The following is a 21,920-nucleotide window of genomic DNA, read 5'->3' as shown; positions in this document are numbered from 1 at the left end:
TGTCTCCCAATGTCTCTTTCCTCTCTGTGTCTCTGTCTCTCTCTGTTTTTCTGTCTCCCGCCTGTGTCTGTCTGTCTCTGTTTCTGTCTCCTGCCCCCACCCCCACTATATTGTCCAGACTGGCCTGATATTTCTAGGTTGGAAGAGTCCTCCTGTTTCTGCTTTTCCAGTATTATATCTATAGAGAGACTTCACAACTCCCAGCTACATCTACAGTTTGGGTCAGAAAACTCTGTTATTTCAGCTCCTCTTTCAAATAATGACATTTATTCTTATGGGTGAAACTGTAAAATGTTTCTTTGTAAGAGTCTTTTTTAATTGTTGTGTGTATGTGTGAGCCTGAGTCAGTTTGTGGGCATCACATGTGTGGAGGAACCCACAGAGGTCACAAGAGGGTGGCAGGTCTGCTGGAACTGGAGTGACGGGAGGTTGTAAGCTGCAATGTGGATGCCGTCAACACAACACTGTATTAGTGAAAACAGAAATTTTCTACAAAATTCAAATGTGAATCTTGTACCAGATGTAGAGTTTCTCCCCAAGTCTGACTTACCTGCATAGCAGTATGCATTTTCCTGCAAAAGAAAAGAAATTATTAGTGCTGTAGCCAACCCATCTGAAGGAAACGATGTAACCAAATATGCAAATGATCAAAATAGTAACTCAAAGCATGGCACTCACCGTTCGTGCATTGCTTCTCGGCTTGCTAAATCCATCCCTTCTTCCTGGAAGGGAAGGAAATAAGAATAAACTGAGGGCCCAACTCCTACTGATTTACTAAATTTCATTTATGTTGGGAGTTTCAAATTTCCCTAAGCTGTACTTCATTGTTATCCACTAGGTTATGGAAGAGCTACATTGTTTCATTAGAAACAAATCTCGAACAAGTGTCTGGCTCTCTACTCGGTTATCCCACAAATCACCACAGCAGGGTCTATTACTTCTGCATTGCAACATATCAAATACACAGAAACTGACTGTATGAGAAACTGTGCCTTTCAGCAGTCAAGGGAGAGAACACCAAGATTCACAAGTCAACGCTTTTCTCTACTAGTAGTACTATGATGATCTTAGTCTATATCAGTATGGATTTTTTAAAATAAATGATAGGATTTAAAGATGATTTAGACCAAACCACTGAAGTTCAAAATATGCATTACAGGGCTGGTGGGATGTCTTAGGAGGGAAAGGTACTTGCCATCAACCATGATGACCTGGTTCTGTTCTATTCTATTCTGTTCTGTTCTGTTCTATTCCACATGATGGAAAGGGGAGAACCAGTGTAGTTTTTTCACTCTTTTTCTCTTTTGACTCTTTCAGGGGGCCCGCCACCCAGCTCCCAAATAAATACACATAGAGGTTTATTCTTACTTATAAGTGCCCAGTCTTAGCTTGGCTTGTTTCTAGCCAGCTTTTCTTAACTTAAATTATTACATCTACCTTTTGCCCCTGGCCTTTTATCTTTCTCTATTTCTGTATGCCTTTCTTTACTTCTTACTCTGTGGCTTGCCTTGTAGCTGGGTGGCTGGCCCCTGGTATTCTCCTCCTTTTCTTGCTCCTGATCTCCTCCTCCCAGATTCTTCCTCCTATTCATTCTCTCTGCCTGCCAGCCCACCTATCCTTTTTCCTGCCTTTCTATTGATAATTCAGCTCTTTATTAGACCAATCAGGTGTTTTAGACAGGTAAAGTAACACAGCTTCACAGAGTTAAACATATGCAACATAAAAGAATGCAACCCATCTTTGCATCTTTAAACAAATGTTCCACAGCATAAACAAGTGTAACACATCCCAAACTAATATTCCACAACAAATCAGCTTCCCAGAGTTGTTCTCTGACCTCCACAATTGCACCCTTGAATGCTTTCATCACATGAGCACACAATAAAATAAATATAATAAAATTTTAAAGCATGCATTACCTAAGTAAGGAAATGGATTGCTTTTATAAAATTGTAAGAGAGGCACTTAGAATATTTATCAAAGAAGTAACAAGTATTAGTGAAAATACGGAAAAACTATAATCTTGGGATATCGCTGGTGGTAATAAAAATGACACAGATTATGTAGGAAAGTCCCAAAAGAGATGAAAACGAGGACTCAGATACTTTTACACCAACATTCATAACAGCACCATTCACAAGAAGTAAACAACCAAGTGTCCTTCAAGGAGATGAGGGGTAAAATGTGCTGTGTCCACACAAAAGAATATTATTCACTATATCTAAAGATGAAGGTGTGAGTTCAGTATGTAGTTCAGTGGTAGAGTGTTTGCTTATCATGTACTAGGGCCTGGGTTCAACTAACAGTAGTGCAAAACAATTAAATAAATAAAGTTCTGATATATACTGTAGCATGGATGAATCTTGAAAACATTATGCTAAGTGGAAAAGGCCAGAACAAATACTATATGATTTGATTTATATGTAGTTCCTAGAATAGTCAAAATTCATAGAGCCAGAAAATAGAATGGAGCTTACATGATAGGGCTGGGGTGGTTGTGAGACTTGAAGGTTATCATTTAAATGGATGCATAGTTTCTTTTGGGCATGACAAGAAAGTCCTAGAAATAGAACCTATTATCTAACATTGTGAATGTAATTAGCAACTGTACTCTTAAAAAATGGTTGAAATGGGGCACAGGATACAGTTCAGTGGCAGAGTGCTTGCCTAGCATGTGTGAAGCCTTATAGTGCCAGCTACTTGCGGGAAGCTGAGACAGGTAGATCACCCAAGCTGGGGAGTTCAAGACCAGCCTAGGCAGTACAGTGATGTCCGGTTTCAAAACAAACAAATAAAATCCTACAAACCTCTGCCTCTTTTGCCTGCTCTGGGGACCTCTTTCGTTTTACTGGGTTGCCTCATCCAGCCTTGACATGAGGGTTTGTGCCTAGTCTTATTGTGACTTGCTATGCCAAGTTCGGTGGATATCCCTGGGGGGCCTGTTCTTTTCTGAAGGGAAACAGAGGAGGAGTGGATCTGGAGGAGAAGGGAGATGGGGGAGAGGAACTGGGAAGAGCAGAGGGAGGGGAAACTGTAATGTAATATATGAGAGAGGAATAAATAAAAAAGAAAAAAGAATCCTACAAAGAAATCTTGGACAGGAGATAATACTAGTAATGTAAAGTTGAAGCAAATATTGTGGAAATTATAGAATTTTATAAATAGGAATTCATGTTTACTATCAGTACTGAGCTTTTATTAATAACACTTAAGAATTTCTAAAAATACCATTTCCTTTTTACCTCATTCTTTAGTATTTCTCTGTTTGTGTGGAGGGGGTACATATTGAGACAAAGTCTCCTGTAGGTCAGGCTGTCCTTGAACTCCTGATCTTCTTGCCTCCAACTTCAGAGCATTGGGATCCCAGACATGCACCACCGTGTCCATTGTATCTTTGTATTTCTATTTTTGTTATAGTCAATGATTCGTACAATCTGCTAGCACAGTGGCATATATTCAAAATGTATAAATAAACATGGTTTTATATGTACGTTTTAGGCACGTATACTCACAGTTTTTATTGATGTTCTGTGTGATTAAAAGTTGAAAGGTACACAGGCGGGAGAGTTGGCAAAGTGAAGCACGTGAGTGTGGAGGAAAAAAAAATGTGTAGCCCAGGCAGGCCTTGAACTCGTGATCCTCCTGCCTCTGCCTCCTACAGCAAATCCTACTGGCGGGATGACTCATCCCTAACAGGCTTGAGGCCAGCTGGCCCAAACAAGTAAAAAAAAGATATTTTCTGAGAGCCAACCTGGGTCTGCCTAGAAGCCTTAGCAACAGCAGCTGAGACATAATCTGGAGATGACCTGGACCAATGAGAGGCAGCCACGTCACACCAGCAGACGCATGTTCATCAGACCTCCCCCCAGGGTGGGGTGGAGGGTATATAAGGCTTGCCTCTTTCTGAATAAACTGAGCTTGTTGTTTCAACAACAACAAAAGAAAGTTGAAAGGTTCAGGTATATAGCTCTATGGTAGAGGATATGTTTAACAATCACAAAACCCTGGGTTCAAACCCAAACAGCAAATAAATAAATAAATTTAAAGATTATACTCTATAATGTGGACACTGAATGTCTTGTGGAGCTCAAGGTATCCCTGAACTCATTATGTAACTAACAATGACCTTGAACTCTTTATCTACCTTCTTCCATCTTACAAGCGCTAAGATTCCTGGCAAGTGATACCACACCTGGCAGTTCAGCCATTTTGTTTTAGGAAAACATTCCTTGAATTAAAATTTTAATTGCACATGATGCTTTTAGAATTATAGAAACAGCAGCTCCAATAATAAATAATAATATAGGGGCTGGTGAGGTGGTTCATTGAGCAGAGATGCTTTTTGATTGCCAGGACCTACATAATGGAAGGAGAGAACCAGGCTCCACATGTTGTCTTCTGACAGCCACACACATGTCATGGCACATTCATATACACACCCACAAATAAATAAAATAAATTCAATAAAAACAATTCAATTTAAAATGAGCAGCTGTGAATTTTTAAAAGTCTCTCACTTGTTTGATTTGGAAAATCCGGTTGGCAGATGTACGAGTGCGGGAAGGCAGAAACTGAAAATCAAAACATAATGTTTCTGATTAATAACAGAATATGAAGTTAATGTTATATTGTCTAAAATACCTATTGAATGCCTATTGTACAGTAGCAATGGCATTTGTTAACTTCAATGCTTAAAAAACTAAAATGGGATCTTGACTAAAGCGTTGTGTTATTCAGAAGTCTGTATATGTCAAAACTAAATAATTGCTAACAGAGACATGAGACAAAACATCAGTAAAAATGTTTGTTTAACTTGGAAGTTAGTCTGTTTTTGAGAAAGAGTCTGTTGTAGGCCAGGTTGGCCTCAAACTCCTTATATAGCTGAGCCTGTCCACTTATGGAGTGCTGGGATTTCAGGGTACACAACCACATCCAGCAACATCGCCAACTTTCCTTCCCTAGACACTAGACATCAACGTCATCTCAGTTTTCTTGCTGGTTTTAATCAAGCACTAAAGCTTAGTGTCACCAGGACAAAATGTTCCAACAGTTATTAAACCACCAGCTAAGCTGTCACACACACACAAAGGAAACATGAACAGAACAATTTCATCAAATATCTTAAAATCTTGCTGGTAAAAAGAAATTTTCATAGTATGGGTTGACTTAAGGCAACACTTTCAAGTAGTTTCCAAAATTTTACTCTTCGTTACTAAGGTACTTGTTGCCTAGGTCCTTTCTCTTTTTCAGAACTACTTCCTCCTTTTCTGTCTTGTCTCAAAGCTTAGGAAAACCCACGGAAGAGGAGAATGAAAGAATGAGAGATTCAAGGCTAAGTATGGACATAAAACTTAAATTATCCCCAGAATTTATCTATTCTACCTGTAGCCTGGTTCTTTCCTAAAATGCTTGGTGTGAATTTATCTTTAACTAACTTTCACATTCTGATTTTATTTGCGGTGCTGGGGAATCAAACCTAAGATCTTGTGTAAGACAGGCATGTGTCCTAACACTAGCCAACATACTCAACCTGATTATGTATTAAGAACACCCTGACTGGAGCATTTCAAGAATATCTAACAAGTATCTACTATGGGGGGGGGGAGGCACTTTGCTAGGCCCTAAGGATCCAGAAGTAAAAAGGCAATCTTCCTGACCTTGAGAAAATCAACCTCTGGTCAAGAAAAAACCCCAAGTAACTGCCAAAGCAGAGTTCTGACTATGGAAATTCAAAGAAGACTCATGCCTGAGATGTTACAATAGGCCTCACAGAGTAGATAGGAATTCTGGTCCTGGATCTCGCTCTGTAGACCAGGCTGGCCATCAACTCACAGAGATCTGCCTTCCTCTGCCTCCTGAGTACTGGGGTTAAAGGCATGAACCCCAAAGTGATTTTTTAAAACTGAACATTTGTTCATAGCAACCACTGCCTTAGAACTCTTCAATGACTTCTCATTGAGTGTAAAATAAGACACAGAATCTCTAGCATGACCTGAATACAAAAACATCTGTATTTTTGAATTGTTGGTTGGTTTTTTTTTTGTTTTGAAGGCAAAAGTCTTACAGTGTAGTTCAGCACGGCCTCACTATAGAGCTAGGTTGAGCCCTTAGGCTCCCAATCTTCCTACTTTGCTTTCCCAAGAACTGGACTTACAGGCATGTATACTCATCCATCCTAGCTACAGTGCACTCCTTTCAAATCAGTGCAAACTCTGTTTTCTCCAGCTTATATTTCTTTTTTTCTTCCAGCTCATCAAATATGATAATTTCTTTTTAGATTTTAAATATCATTTTATTTTTTTAATTAAAATGTAATTACATTGTTTTCCTCTTCCCCTTCCCATGCACTCCTATGCTCTCTCTCAAACACGTGGCCTCTATTTCTTTAATGATTGCTTATTTATTAATTTATTATTTGTGCATGGGGGTACTTGTATGCCATTGTACACGAATATTAAGGTCAAAGGAAAACATTCAGGGGTCAGTTCTGCCCTTCCTCCATACATGTTCTAGGAACTGAACTCAGTTCAGTCAGTGTCAGACTGGAGGCAAGCATCGTAGGGAAGTAGAGAGGGAGTGGAGCAGGAAGGGAGGAGACTGAAGGGAGCTAGGACAGAAGAAGGAGGGAAAGGGGAGAGGAAGAAGTGGAGGGAGGAGAGGAAGTGAGGGGGAGAGGAGAGATGAGAATGGGGAGGAGGGGGAGGACAGAGGAAGGGAGAAGATAGGAGCAAGGGAAAGGAGGTAAAGGAAGAGGGTGTGTGTGGAGGGAAGAAGCAGAGGGAAGAGGAGGAGATAGGGGAGGGAAGGTGAGTTAGGGTCCAGGAGAAGGAAAGAAGGATCAATATAGATAGCTTGCCAGTGTTTTATGAGGCTAGTGTTACCCAGATACCCAAGCTAGTAAAAAACGTCACAAGAAAACTGGAGACTAATACTAAAAGAAGATTTATCCCAGGAATCTGAAGGTGATGCAATGCAAGAAAATCTGCATAATACAGCCTATTAATAGAACCAAGGGGAAGAACACACAATTATTTCCACTGATTCAGAAAAAGTACTACAACATTTCCAACAGGTAGAAACAGATGGGAACTTCCTTAGTGTGACAAAGGCCCCTCATAGTTTAGCCAATGGTGGGAGACCGAATGGCCCACCATTCCAACAGTAAGACAAAGATATGCACTTGTTGAAACAAGAGAGGTAGTGATGCAAACGCAGGGTGAATGCACAGAATACAGCCCATTGCATCCTTAAAATAGTTCACTGAGTGTTTATTCTTTTGACTTACTGACCTATAGGAATCTTTCCTATTTTCCTAGCTTTAATTAGCACAAAAGAAGTTATAATTTAGAGATTGCCTGGAAACACCATAAATAGGACATTTTAACTACAATTCCAGATGAACATGAGATAAAAGTTTAACTAAAAAGGGATGAAAACTACTTTTAGGAAAGCCTGAGAATGGAGTGGAAACCAGATGGCTTTACATACAAAAACATATCTTTGTGTTAAATTCATAAGGGATTTAAAAGATAATGAGGTTGCACCTGAAGCAAAAGAATTAGAACTGTATTGGATGTGTTTGTTGTCCATTAGCAATTTTTAGAGTAGCTGTTTCCCAAAGCCAGAACTTTCTAGAAATGTACATTCTCAGGCTCCATTCAAAACCTTGTGAGTCAGAAACTCTGTAAAGTGAGGTCTGTGTTTTAACAAGCCCTCCATGTTCCACACTCAAGTCTGAAAGGTACCAATGAAGACCATGAAGTGTGTCTTACCCAGGGAGGCCACAATAAGCATTTCCTTACCAAAGCATGGCGGTTCAGAAATGGTGAGCTGTTCCTTCTCATTCTCACGGTGTCAGCTTGGAATCCCTGTGAATTATCACTAAGACAAAAGAAAACATTTGACATATAAAATCCATCACCAACTTTTTAAAGAAATAGAACTTAAGAGTTAAAGAGGAACACTATGAATGCAAATGGTGGTGATATCTGTGCAGATGGTTTACACACAGACAGAGACAGAGGCTTACTCATCTAAGTTTAAACAAGTTTCACTGTAAGGTAAGAACTTCTCAGAAATGCCATTTCCCCTCTAATCGTTCTACTGAAAATAAGCATAATTTACTTGGAAATACGCCCTTTTGTGTAAACTTGTAACTGATTTAATTTTATGATCAGAACTATAATGTACAAGCACAAATTCTCAATGTCTGAACTGTTACATAAAGAACCACAACCAATCGAAGGGCTCAAAGGAACTGAGATCATCTGCAGGTAAGTGTTGCCCTACTCTGTTAAAATGGTTTTGACTTCATTGTGTTCTCTAAGAGATTTCACATTTAGAAAAATCCAGACTCAATATTTCCAGCTTCAGTTGAAAATTTGCAAGTTTGTGCAACACTGGACCACATCCCCACACCGCAAATGAGAGCAGACAAGCTCAGCAGCAAACCACTGCACACTGAAAATGGCATCTATGTTCCCAGCTTGACTGTTGCCTACACAGGGGGGCCTCAAGCTTACTTGACCTTATCACCTAGAAGATGTCATCTTTTACTTTTTATGTTTCATTTTATCAGAGCTTCCCAGTTGAACTCCTAAGAAGTCACAAAAAGAATACAGATGGTTCCTATGTACCATTTATCCAGGTTTCTCCACTGACTCTAAAAAACATCTTTAGCCAGGATCAGTAGGTGGTACATGTCTATAATCCCAGCCCTGGGGAAGTGGAGGATGGAGAGTCAGGAATTTAATGCCAGTCCTAGCTACAGAGTGAGTTTGAGACCAACCTGGGCTATATGAAACCTTATTTCTCTCTCAAAAAGAAACATCTCTAACACCTTCTTGCTGCTCGTATCCAATCAAGCGCCAGTCATGTAGGCTGAACCCCTCAGCTCTATTTTCTATCCATCTCATTCTTTTTAGGAGCGTTGCCAAAAACCACTTCAAAGCATGTTTTCCTTATACACAAACTGCACAATAGTCTCTTTGGCCTCCTCACCTCTGTTCTTTCCCTATTCCAAGCTATTTAGCAGACTTGCCAGGGTCACCTTCCTAAAGAACAGCTTGCCCTCTAGCTCACAATTTCCAGTGGCTGTTATCTACCACATTCAGGTCTTTATTATGACAGTCAAAGCCCTCCACAGTCTGGCTACAGACTTTTGGATTTCAGGGACTAGGAAAATTTCAGAACAAAATCTAGACACAAACATAGCTTCTCTGTTTTTCTTTTGTTCAGTACAGCACAGCGAAGGGAGCAGGGTTCACAGCAACCTAGTCTGTAGTTTAAAACTAACGACAAAAGAGGAACTTACAGGCTACAGACACAAGGCAGTCTGAGAGTGGGAACTATTCCTTATTCTTATTTGATCAGTACACATTGTGTGTGTATATATATATATATACAGAGTTTGACAAATGTAATTATAAGGAAATAAGAACAGCAACCACTTATTTGATTATTACACATCACACACATGTATTGAATGATCTTACTGAACTCCACAAATATGTAAATTAATAGTAGTTCATTTAAAATACTATTATTGACCACCATTATTAATTAATTTTATCTGTTACTTTACTATGATAGTGGGGATGGAGCCAATGCCTGGTACATGGTAACCACGTGCTCTAGACTATGTTCTCAGCCCTCCTTTTACTCAATGAGTTGCTCCAGTTGGTTTGAACTCATTTCACAGCTCAGGTGGGACTTGCCCTTCGGGTTCTCCTGCCTCAGTCTTCTAAGTAGCTAAGATTACACCAGGCCCATTTAATATGTTACTTGTGAAAGGGTATAATGTTATGTGGGGGGCAAACAGCCTTAAAGTACAAACTAGTCCTGCCTAGAAAGGAACAATTGGCAACTGCGTTATACATTTATGGTGAAGTTTCAACTAAAAAGACTAGTGGGAGGAAAGGACCTTTACTTGAGATCAACAGGTCAGCAGAAGAGCAGGCAAACATTTAAAGCCAGTGATACACAAAAAATTTGACCATTTAGCTGTCTGTGTATACCTATGCTTGTCTATTTCCAGGATTATTCCACATACTTGAAATGTTACCCAAACTATTCATTCCTTAATTTTCTTTGCCTCCTTTAATTGTGGTTTGTTTCAGGTAGTGTCCTATGAAGCTGAGGCCTGTCTCCACCTCTTTGTGTAGCCAACGTTGACTTTGAACCCCTGATCCTCCTGCATCCACCTCCTAAGTTTTCAAGTGCTAAGATTATAGTTTGCATAATACCCAGCTATTCTTCTCTTTCTGTACTTGTGTGCATTCTCTCTCTCTCTCTCTCTCTCTCTCTCTCTCTCTCTCTCTCTCTCTCTGTATCTATGTCTCTCTCTCTCCCACATACACCACATAAACACACACACACACACACACACACACACACACACACACACACACAGTGTTTTAAAAACAGTCTCCCACTATGTAATCAACACTGGCCTTGAGCTCACTGAACTCTGGAACTCCACTTCCAGAATGCTAGGATTACAGGCATAGGCCACCACACCTTACTGTCCTCTAACTTGGAAAAAAAAAGCAGAGGCAATATAATTGGACCATGCTCATATGTATTACATCAAATATCAGTATGCAGCTTACCGAAGCAGCAGTAGATCTGAATTAATTCTCTTCCTGAAACAATCACTTATTAGGATGAGTATTATTCTTCTAGGTTAGTAAGAATTCAATAATGTAGGTAGCAGGCAGACCTTGAAAGTACCACCCAGTAAATATTAAGGCTTTGGGGACATACAATTTCTGTTGTAACTTCTCATCTATGCCACTGTATGGGCAATTAGGAAGCAAATGGGCGTGGTTAAATTCCAATATAACTTTTTTTCACAAAATCAAACAGCAGTCTGTATTTGGTCAGTAATCTCTTTCTTGATTTAGTAACAGTTTAAATATAGAATGAAGCCAGAGGGCTGTAGAAGGGGAAGCCATTGGCCGGGAGTCCAAAACCTTGATATTTAAAGGTTTGGTTCTGTTTGTTTGAGTAGGGCCTCACCATGTAGTCCTAGCTGACATCAAACTCACTATGTAGTCCAGGCTGGCCTTGAACTCAGCAATTCTGTCAGTCTGCTTAGTCCTGTGATTACAGGTAGATGGCATCAGATTAAGCTAAGGTTGTGTACATGTTTATCTGTATGTGGTGATGGGGATCGATCCCAGGGTCTCATACATGCTAGGCAAACAGTCTACCAGAGAGTTATACCGCTATCTCAATTTCTATTTTTTTAAAGAAGGGCCAGAGAAAAAGGTTTTTAAAAACCTTACTTTTAAATATAGTATTGAAAAACTACCTTAAACATAGTGAGGTGCTTAGTCTTAGTGCAACTTAATATGCCATGTTTTGTTGATATTCATGGGAGACCTGCCCTTTCCTAAACAGAAACAAAGGAGGAGTGTATTGCAGGGTGGGAACCGAGGGGGTAGGGGGAAGGAATGAGGGGAGAGGAGAGAGGAGAGAGGGGAAACTGCACTGGGATAATAAATAAATAAATAAATAAATAAATAAATAAATAAATAAACAAACAAACAAACAAATAAATAAATTTTAAGACTACCTTGAATGTAGTATTGAAGCTAGGTGTGATGGCGTATCTCTCTAATCACAACATTTAGGAGATGGAGGCAAGAGATGACCAGTTAGAACACAGCCCATTCCATAAGACTCTGTCATTAAGTTAACGAACTGCAGATTGAGAGTATAAAGAAAGAATTCATGATGGTCCTTCTGCCCCAGCCTTCAGGTGCCAGGATTATGAGCATGAGCCACCACGCTCAGCTATCAAAACATCTGACATAACGTGGGAATCAGGTCTGACACGCCTGAAGTCAGAAACTTGCCTACGTGAAGGCTTATTTTTGTTTATAGCACACTTAGTGAGGCAGGGTGCAGTCAGAGACTTACTCAGAAAGAAGAATTGGTCTAAAGTAGAACTGCACTGAGCCTTAGTCAAATTCATTTTCCCCTCTTGTATTTCCCTAGTGTCCTGCTACTTTCCAAACTACATGTAGCAGTGAACTGTTCTCTCTGCAGCTTGCTAAACACTACCACATGTCTTTCAAGTAATGTTCTAATTTTGCATTGAATTCTATAAAGAAGTCTATTTTCTTGCATTACTTACAGAAGTGAATTTCCTAAATGTGAACTCTTCAGAAGAGTATTACTGTTAAGTTCCTGGACTGAGGAGAGAGTTCAGTGGTATTGAGCTTCCCTAGTATGCTCGATGATCTAGGTCTAATTCCTGGGACTCTCAAAACAAAAACAAACAAATCCAATGTCCTCTTATGCTTTATGTACATCATGCGTTAGAAAAAGTACCAATGTCAAAAGCTTCGATGAGGTGAAAGGGTAAGATCCAGGTTCAGTGAGACTCCCTGTTTCAGAGGTGGAGAGAATACAGGAAGATGTCCAACACTGATACACAGAGAGAATGACAGAGACAGATATGTTATTCCTCCAGAGTCTCCTTTGTTGTTCACAAGACTGAAGAGTTTTATTTATATTAATATGCAATTTGAGATAAACTCCATAGCTCAAGCTCTTAATGCATGAAGTAATATTTGTACAGAAAATTAAGAGTTAATAGGTATGGAAGATAGAAAGCTTATTTAAGCTAGTCTGGCTGGCTGGCTAGCAAGTCCCTGGGATCTACCTGTCTATGGACCCCAAATGCTAGTGTTACAGACAGGTCTTTACTGCCATGCCTGGCTTTTATTGTGGATTCTGGGGATCTGAACTCAGATCTTCATGCTGGTGTATCAAGCAATTTGCCCACCAAACTATCTTTCGAGCCCCTACAGCAAATTGTAATGCCACTGTGGTAGTTTAAATGAGAATGGCCCCACAGGCTCCTATGTTTGAACACTTGGTATCCAGTTGTTGGAATTGTTTGGGGAGGATTAAGAGGTGTGGCTTTGTTGAAGGAGGTGTGTTACTGGGGGGCAGTTTTGAAGTTTTAAGACTGAAGTCGTTCCCAGTGTGTCTCTTTCATTCTCTCAAGATGGGAGCTCTCAGCTCTGCCTCAGTGCCATGCTTGCCTGCCTGCCATGATCCCGGACTCTGACCCCCTGAAACCATCAGCTCCAAGTGAAATGTTTCTTTTTTAAGTTGCCTTGGTCATGGGGCTTTTTCACAGCAGTAGGAAATAACCCAGACAACCACCTACGCATTACTTCTCTACTCATATATCATATGTATACTTGTGCTTTGCACAAAAAAGAGTAACATACACTTCTGAACCAATTATTTCCTCTTTTTGTGGCTGGGGATATTACCCATTGAGAGTGCATAAAAAAGAGAGCCACTTATTGTAGCACCTCAAATTGTTATTTTTTTACAATATATATTTATAGTTATTTATAGTTATATATGTGTGTATTTGCTTGACAGCCATTTCCATCTTTGGTGTGCAGGAAGTGAAAGTCAACAAAAGGTGACCAGTCTGCTGAGAAAGTGAAGAGACAACAGTTATAACACATCTGGAGGGCAGAGGGATGGTCAGCTTCTTCAAACAGTGGCTAAGAGATAAAGTAAAATCACAAAAATGTCATGCTCCGCACCAACTGGTGGCTGTAGCTGGGTCCACATAGACCCATCAGAAGATAGTGTTCAGATAGGTGTTAACCTGAGATGGGATAGAGTGGGGTGAATGCCGTTCCCTCACTTTGGCCCATCCACTCCCTCTTCTCCACTAGGCTGAAGTGGACTCTTTAGACACCAGAAATATGGAAGATACCTGCAAGACCTTGATAAATAAAAGCAAGGAAATTCTACCAGATGTCGTGTTTTGTCCAACACCCCCCTTGACCCTCAGGTACGTCTACCCTGCTCACCCAAATCCATTGATCAAAGGGATGCTGCTGGATCTTCTAAAGAAGCTGGCATCTACAGCGGTGGAAGTTGCTGGCAGGCCTAATTCCATTTCCCTTTTCTCCTTGGCCATTTTGGTATTGAGGACAAAGCTGCTACTCAGTTGGAAATTTTGAAGGGTATCTGGCACTTGTTGATTTGAGGACATGCTGCTGTCTTGATGCAGAGAATCTGTAAGGAGAAATGCAAAGAGGGAAAGGGGAGAGAAGTGGCAGAAGCCCTTAGATAAGTCGAGGCACTCACCTTTTAAGCCCTAGTGTCCCTAATACCTGTGGCCATAAACCTGGGCAGGACTGGCCTGAAACCTCCTACTCTTGACCTGGACCCCTAATTGCCGAAAAGGTCTAAATCTCTAATACAAATGACTAGGTGAATTCTCCTCCTTTATGTTTTCTAATCCATGGCAACAAGTAACTGTCAAAACAAAAACTATAGATTGACTGTCCTGAGGAAACAAGGGCAGTTACACCTCTGCCAACTTCTTTTGTCTAGTCAGACAATGCACAGTTAACTACGCAAGCAATTAGCATCCTTTATGGATCCAGACTCAGGAGCAGCGGCATAGCACGTGTGCAGTTTAGGAAGGGCCTTTCCGTGGCTCCTTTCCCCTGTGCTCTTCCTAGTGCTGTGCCAAAGTTCTGCTTTATATCTGCTCCTATGCTGACTGTAGCATTCAGGAAAGAGCTGAGAGGAGTCAGTTATTTAGGAATACTTTGCTTTCTGCCCTTTATTTCAGTTTTCCCAGGATTGGTCTGTCATCTTTTATGACTGAAACAAACAAGCTTGCTTAATGGCATGTATGTTTCCTGTAAAAGCAGACAAACTACACCTTTGTAATTGAAAAACACAACTAAAATCCGAAAGGGACAAAAAAGAGCAAAACACCGTGTTTATGGTTTTGGTTTTGATAAATCATGTTCCCAACTGAACCAAATGTGCAGATAAATCTTCATTTCAACTTTTTTTTTTACAATAATCCGATATGAATATTCACAGTATATTAAATGTGGCTGTTAGTCCAAGTCCTCAGCTGATGTACAGACATAACAGTGAAGCTTTTTTTTAAAAAAAAAACAAACATCTCAAAATACATCCAAATCAGTGTTTCCACTTTTGGTAGTATTGGTGTGCTGTGCTCATTTTAACATTGCTTCTATTTTATCTCTGCTTCTGCAACTCACAACACTTAACTTCTCATTTAGAAAGTTTCAGCATCATTGAATGAGTCCTACTCAGTGCTAAAATCTTAACTTCATGCTAATAATATTGGAGGTTCTGTTTGGTTGGTTGGTTTTGTTTTTGCTTTTTCTGAGACAAGGTCTCACGTTGTAGCCCAAGCACAGGCTGGCCTTGAACTTGTAGCAATCCTTCTACCTTAGCCTCTTGAATGTTTATCTTACTCAGTTTTGCGCTTTTGTGTGTGTGGAGGGGGCGGGAGTACTGGGCATTGAACCTAGAGCATGATGCATGCTAGGGGAAATGCCTCACTGCTGAGCTATAACTCCAGCATGTTAGTAATACTGTAAAGTCACACATTTTAGGAAACACACACACACACACACACACACACACACACACACACACATAATTGGCAGAAAAAAGTAATGACCCTAGTGAAATGGGATTTTTTAAATTAAAATAGCCATAATATTCAAATATCACTTTGGAGTTTACAAAATGTTTTCACATGTCTCAATTGGTTCAATCATCAGCCTTGTTCAGCTAATCAGTGATGAGCTTAAACTAATGGAATTGTCTTGAGGTAGTATGTGAAAAGTTATGACATGTAAGATCATAATCACTTATTTTTCATTCATTCTGGGAATAGAAGAAGAAAAACTTGATTATGCTCAGCAGAATTAAATTATCTAAATCCCAGACATGAAGATGATTTGAAGTCTCCATTCCTGATGTAAGACAGGTTAATAATAGCTACCATTTAGTGGGCACTTATGTGCCTGGTACTATCCTAATCACTTTAAATATGTGATCACATTTAAAGCTTACAATAATTCTGTGAGGTAGGCACCATCACAATGCCCACATTTCAAAGGAGGGAGCTAAAGCCCAGAGGGCTTATTCAAATTCCAACTACTAAGTGGCAAAGACAAGGTTCCTCTGCCTTCCTGGTTAGGTAAAAACATAAAAGAGGCACCTCTGAATGTTTCTCTGAACACTATTTCTATACTAATAAACACTCAATACATATTTATTAAATTGCTCTATGAATACATGCAAATTTAAATAACTTATATGTGATAATTTAAATGTTGTTAGTCCCCATAAGCTCATAGGACTGTTGGAGGGTGACTTTGCTAGAGTAGGTATGGCCTTGTCGGAGAAAGTATGTCACTGTGGGGGTGGGTTTTGAGGTCTCAGATATGCCCAAGCCATGCCCAATGCCTCAGTCCACTTCCTGTTGCCTTCTGATCAAGATATAGCCAGCATCATGTCTGTCTGCATGCTGCCATGCTCCCTGCCCTAATAATGGACAGAATCTCTAAAACTATAAGTGAGCCCCCCCATCCCACAATTAAATGTTTTCCTTATGAGTGGCTGTGGTCATGGTGTCTCTTCACAGCAATAGAAACACTATCTAAGATACTATATTTCATAGTTTTCTTGTAAAATATATACATTACTACTACTACTTTACAATGCAAGTGGATCCCCAAAGGTTAATGATACATAACTTGATACCAGTAGAAACCAGTTTACCACCCATGATCTGAAAGGCATTGTTAAAGTTCCCTGGGTATTTGGAAAGTTTGTAAAATGTGGTTGTTAAAGCCGAGGAATGTGGAGTGCGTGAAAAGGGTAGTGCGAGACAAAAATGTGGAGTGTACAAGTGAACAAAAAGCTCTTGCTGCTATCTTAATTTTCACGTAGTACATTAATACTCTTGGGGATAATATGTTTAATGACTATATTTTGAATGAATAGATGATGGTTCACATACCTAAGCATTTCAGATTGTTTTTAAAAAGCTAAATGCGGTAAGAATATGCAATCTAAATGCAATAACTAAGAAATAAGAACAATGTAATGACAAGGAAAGACAATGAGGGACTGTTTCTAGAAAAAGGGTGGCACACATTGCTTCTGATTTCCTACCAGAACTTGATGTTAAGATCCTAGTCGATGAAGACACCACACACTTTGGTCACAGTGCATGGAGGAATCAAGCTGATATTGACTGGGAAGCTTCCTTTCCACTGGGTACCCTTCATAGGAAAGTGCTATATAGGCTGCTGGGGGGAAAGTCACAAGCACTCTTACCTAGCTGTGAATGCTGTGACTCACAGTAATGCTTAGACTGTCAAGATATACCCATGGGTGCAATAGTGGCACGAATGTTATGGGGATAGCCAACCACTTTCTAATTGCATTTAAGGCCCATTCCACAAGAGGAAGTGCGTGCCTAGTATTGTAATTCTGACTAAGAGCCTATGGCTAGGGAGCTCATAGGTCCCAGGCGTGAACTTGCTATTATTTTATTAAATGAACATAGTATCAAACTGCCTTCTAAATACACATTTTAATGTTTATTTAGCACATCTCAGTCCTTATTACAGAAGCTTCTTTGTACAGCAAACAGTGGCTAATGAAGGAACTTGCAACTGGTCAAAGTGCAAAGATTTAAGTGTTTTTAGAATACTCAGCCATGAATGAGCCATCTATATCACACCCTTCCACCCAAGTCTCAGGGAACATTGTGAAAGAGGTGTAGGGAAGGTTTTAAGAGCCAGATTTGGGGAGGGCTTGAGTGACATGTCATTCCTGGACATGACAGAATTGTTGCTTTTATGACCTCACAGCAGCTATGGTTGCCTGCAAGGATCAAGCCAGTCAACATTCCAGCATGGAGTAAGGAGGGGTTCACAAACTCCCATCCCTTACTGAAGAGCTACTGACAATTGATGGCTGCTGATTGAGGGAGAGTCCATTTGCTTTGGCAGTGTACTCCCTGGTAGATTGACCATACTTTAGTGGACTCAGTGGGTTATAAAAAAGAAGCTGTGAAGTGGGAAGGAGTTGAAAGGGGTAGGGTAGACTTGGAAAGAGTTAAGAGGAAAAGTAGGGTCTGAGTATAACCAAAATACATTGTACATATGTATGAAGTTCCCAAATAATTAACACAAACATTATACTTATACATTATACTTAAAATAGACAAAGAAAATGGTGGCACAGAAATATGAAATGACTAACTCTGTGAGATAGCAATGATTCTATTACTCAAAGGGAGGACTTCTATTTCAAAAGAGAAGATTTATATGTCAAAGAATGAAAACCTTTAAAGACACAGACAGGACTCAGTACAGGTGGGAAGATCAGAAGGATCAAGTACTACAAAGGCAGCAGGATTCTGTACACTACAGCGGCAAACATGACATTGAAAGAGATCACTCTTACTTCTTTATGTCTACACCTACACATTAGTATACTCACCATCAGTGTTTTCTCTTCCACAGTAGGCCATGATCTCAGATCAATGGTATGCTTGAACCTTTAGCTTAAAACTTACACTGTCTCTTGCTCTGTATGTCCCAGTCTGCTGCCTACCTGCCAGAAGTCTCCTCTGAAAAAGGTGGCCCACAGGCGTGTCATAATCAGCTCCTTATTGGGCGGGTCGTCACGGCAACCTTAAAGTTACATTTCAACCTTCAGCTCCCACAAGAGCAAGTAAAAAAAAAAAAAAGTTAAATGCCTGCCTACAAACCACAAATAACCCAAAAATCTCAAAAAGAGTCACATGAAAGGCAACAAAAGCTAGGTAGACAACAATGATATAAATAAAACTGGAGATGGGGGCTGTAGAGAAGGAGTTTAAAGTGTGTACTGCTCATAAGTTCAGTTCCTGACATTCAGCTCACAACTAAACTATCTGTAACTCCAGCCGTTATGGAACAGATATCTCTGGCCTGCTTAGGTATATGAACACACACACACACACACACACACACACACACACACACACACACACACAAATAAATAAATAAATAAATAAATAAATAAATAAATAAATAAATAAATAAAATCTCAAACATTACAAGCCATTGCCATTGCTCCTGGTTATCCTCCACAACTTGATGGTAAGACCCTATTGCTGAAAACATCACATACTGGTATCACAGAACATGGGGCAATCAAGCTGGTATTGACTTCATCTTTACTAGTTAGCTTTCATAGTGCTGCAAGGTACTATACATATTACCTGGGAAGAAATGTAATCATCACTCCTACCCAACTCTGTGAAGTATAGTAATGGCCAGCCTGGCAAGATAGGCTTAATGGTACAATAGAAACAAAAATGTTGCAGGAGTTACTGGGCCGGTTTGAATGAGAATGGCCCTCATAGGCTCATATGTTGAATACTTGGTCTCCAGTTCATGGAAGTGTTTGGGAAGGATTAGAAGGTGTGACCTTGTTAGAAATGTGTCACTGGAGGAAAGCTTTGAGGTTTCAAAATACTTGCACTGTCTTAGTTACTTTACTATTGTTGGGATGAAATGCTGTGATCAAGGCAACTTATAAAAGAAAGCATTTAATTGTGCTTATAGTTTCAGAAAGTTAGAGTCCATGATAGTGGAACAAAGACATGACATCAGGAGCAGCTGAAAGCTCACATCTTGATCGGAAAGAAGGAGGCAGAGGACACACTGGGAATGGCTACAGTATTTTGAAAACTCAAAGTCATTCTCATTCTTCAGGGCTGTGGCCCCTGAGAGGCTCCCCATACTCCAGTAGATGGCCCTACACCCATGCACACACTGGCAACACCCAATGAACCACATAGGTTTAAAAATCACAGAAAGAACACATGCCACTGGTAGGGAAAATTGTGGTGGGGATGGGGAGGAATTGGAAAGGAGGGAATGGAGGCAGACTTGATAAAAACACATTTTATGCAAGTATGAAATTCTCAAGCAATAGAGAAAAAAAACCTATAAATGGGCTGGCAAGGTGGCTCGGTGTATAAAGGCACAGCCAAAACTTGAGAACCTTGGTTGGATACCTGGAACCCATGTGATTAAAGGAGAGAACCGACTCCCACAAGTTGTCCTTTGACCTCCACATGTGTTCTATGGCACATGCATGATCACAGAAAGATGACACTAAATAAATAATTGTTTTTAAAAAACTTTAAAAAAAAACAAACAAGTAAACCTGGAAATGATGTCCAACATAGCACTCTTTTTCTCACACACACTTAAACTTTTTCTAATTGTTATGCTCTTAAAAGTTAGAGATTTGGAGCTGGAGAGATGCTCAGTGGTTAAAGAGCACTGGCTGCTCTCCCAGAGGTCCTGGGTTCAGTTTCCAGCATCCACATGGCAGCCTCACACAGACATAAATACAGGCTAAATACCAATGCTCATAAAGTAAAAATAAATAAATTATTTTTTTAAAGTTAGAGATTCAACTAAATTAAGACTATAGTTTCTGAGACCATTTTAACCGTCCAAGAGTCAACTAAATTGTTTGACTTCTCTCAGCTAGAGATAGTGAATGTGCTCAACAAAGGATGTCTTTCTTGGTAGGTACTGGGAAGAAAATTATTACTTATTTAGCAACAATGAGCATTGTTGAGACCTTGAGATATAAATAGATACAAAATTTACTCCGTGCTCTATGACTCTTGTGTCTGGCATCTTCAGCAATAGAATCTTACCATCAAGTTTTAGAGGGTAATGAGGAGCAATAGCATGTAATGTTAGAGATTTTATTTATCTTTGCTTGTGTTGTTTTATTTAAGAGAGGCTCAGATTGTCTCTAAATGTAACTCAAGCAGGCCTGAACTCACAATCCTCCTGCCTTGGCTTCTATTGCTGGGGTCATGTTTTTAATGTAGCTGGCAGATGAAATGGCTGGTAGGGCGGGGTGAGGCGGGGGAGAGAGGATCTCTGAATATTCACCATGTCTGGGTTTTGCACAACCCATGAGTCATTTCTTTGGTTACATAAGCTCCACTAAATTTAATTTGCCTAACGCCTTTAACATTTCAATAAGCTTGACTAAAGAGTAAATACTATTAAACAGTTTTACCAACAAAATAATAAACTATCCAAAAGTTCTTTGTTGGGTGGTGGTGGCTTAATCCCAGCACTCGGGAGGCAGAGGCAGGTGAATCTCTGTGAGTTCGAGGCCAGCCTGGTCTACAGAGCTAGTCCAGGACAGGCACCAAAGCTACACAGAGAAACCCTGTCTTGAAAAAAAGAAAGTTCTTTGTAAGTCTTCATAATAGGGCCATCAAGATGGATCCCATGGGGTAAGGGAACTTGCTGCTAAGCCTGACAATTTGAGTTTAACCCCTGTGACCCACATGGTGAAAAGAGTGGATTGACAGCCTCTGGTTAGCTTCTTAGCATCAAATGTAGGCCATGGCACACATATACACAAAACAAACAAATAAATACATAAACTCTCAAATTATAATCAGAAAGCATAAATGCTGAGGTGTAAAATGACAGTTATGTGTGGTAACTTTAATATGGAGCAACTGAATTGAGGAGACAAGGAAATTATTTTGCTAAATTTAAAAAAAGATTTTATTTATTTATTTAGTTAGTTAGTTGTGTGTGTGTGAGAGAGAGAGAGACAGACAGAGAGACAGAGAGACAGAGACAGAGACAGAGAGAGGTAGAGAGAGATAGAGAGAGATTGTGTGAGTGTGCGCATGTGCCAAAAGAGGACATTGGACTTAGTGGAGCTGAAGTTACAGGTAAGTGAACCACCACCAGACTTGGTTGATGGAAACTGAACTGTTTTTTGCAAGAGCAGAGAATGCTCTTAATCACTAAGCCATTTCTTCAGCTTCTATTTTTCCTAAAATAAGAATACTTAATTTTTAATTGTGTGTATGTGTGTCTATGCCACATCCCTGTGGATTCCCGTGAGACAAGGGTATGGAGTACTCTGGAGCTGGAGTTAAAGGACGTGAAGCTGCTTGAGATGGATGCTGAGAAGCCAACTTGGGTCTTCTGGAAGAGCAGCAAGTGCTCTCAGTCACTCAGCCATCACTCTAG

At 39.9% G+C, this 21,920-nt stretch overlaps 1 protein-coding gene across 1 annotated transcript in view; it reads right to left on the bottom strand.

Moving 5' to 3' along the window:
* The window catches only part of LOC118574596 (protein FAM122A-like), a 41,344-nt gene extending 27,306 nt beyond the window's left edge, over positions 1-14,038 (bottom strand). The window contains exons 1-6 of the mRNA XM_036175550.1: positions 13,854-14,038; positions 7,803-7,881; positions 5,432-5,434; positions 4,518-4,571; positions 679-722; positions 518-572 (exon numbers count right to left, since the gene is read on the bottom strand). Of these exons, the coding sequence (XP_036031443.1) occupies positions 518-572; positions 679-722; positions 4,518-4,571; positions 5,432-5,434; positions 7,803-7,881; positions 13,854-14,038 (420 nt within the window). The remainder of the gene's footprint in view (positions 1-517; positions 573-678; positions 723-4,517; positions 4,572-5,431; positions 5,435-7,802; positions 7,882-13,853) is intronic.
* Between the last annotated feature and the right edge of the window lie 7,882 nt (positions 14,039-21,920).

This window comes from Onychomys torridus, chromosome X (genome assembly GCF_903995425.1).
Source record: "Onychomys torridus chromosome X, mOncTor1.1, whole genome shotgun sequence".
NCBI classification, from domain to species: domain Eukaryota; kingdom Metazoa; phylum Chordata; class Mammalia; order Rodentia; family Cricetidae; genus Onychomys; species Onychomys torridus.
The sequence above is the reverse complement of the archived record's forward strand: the minus strand, read 5'-3'. Positions and strand labels throughout refer to the sequence as shown.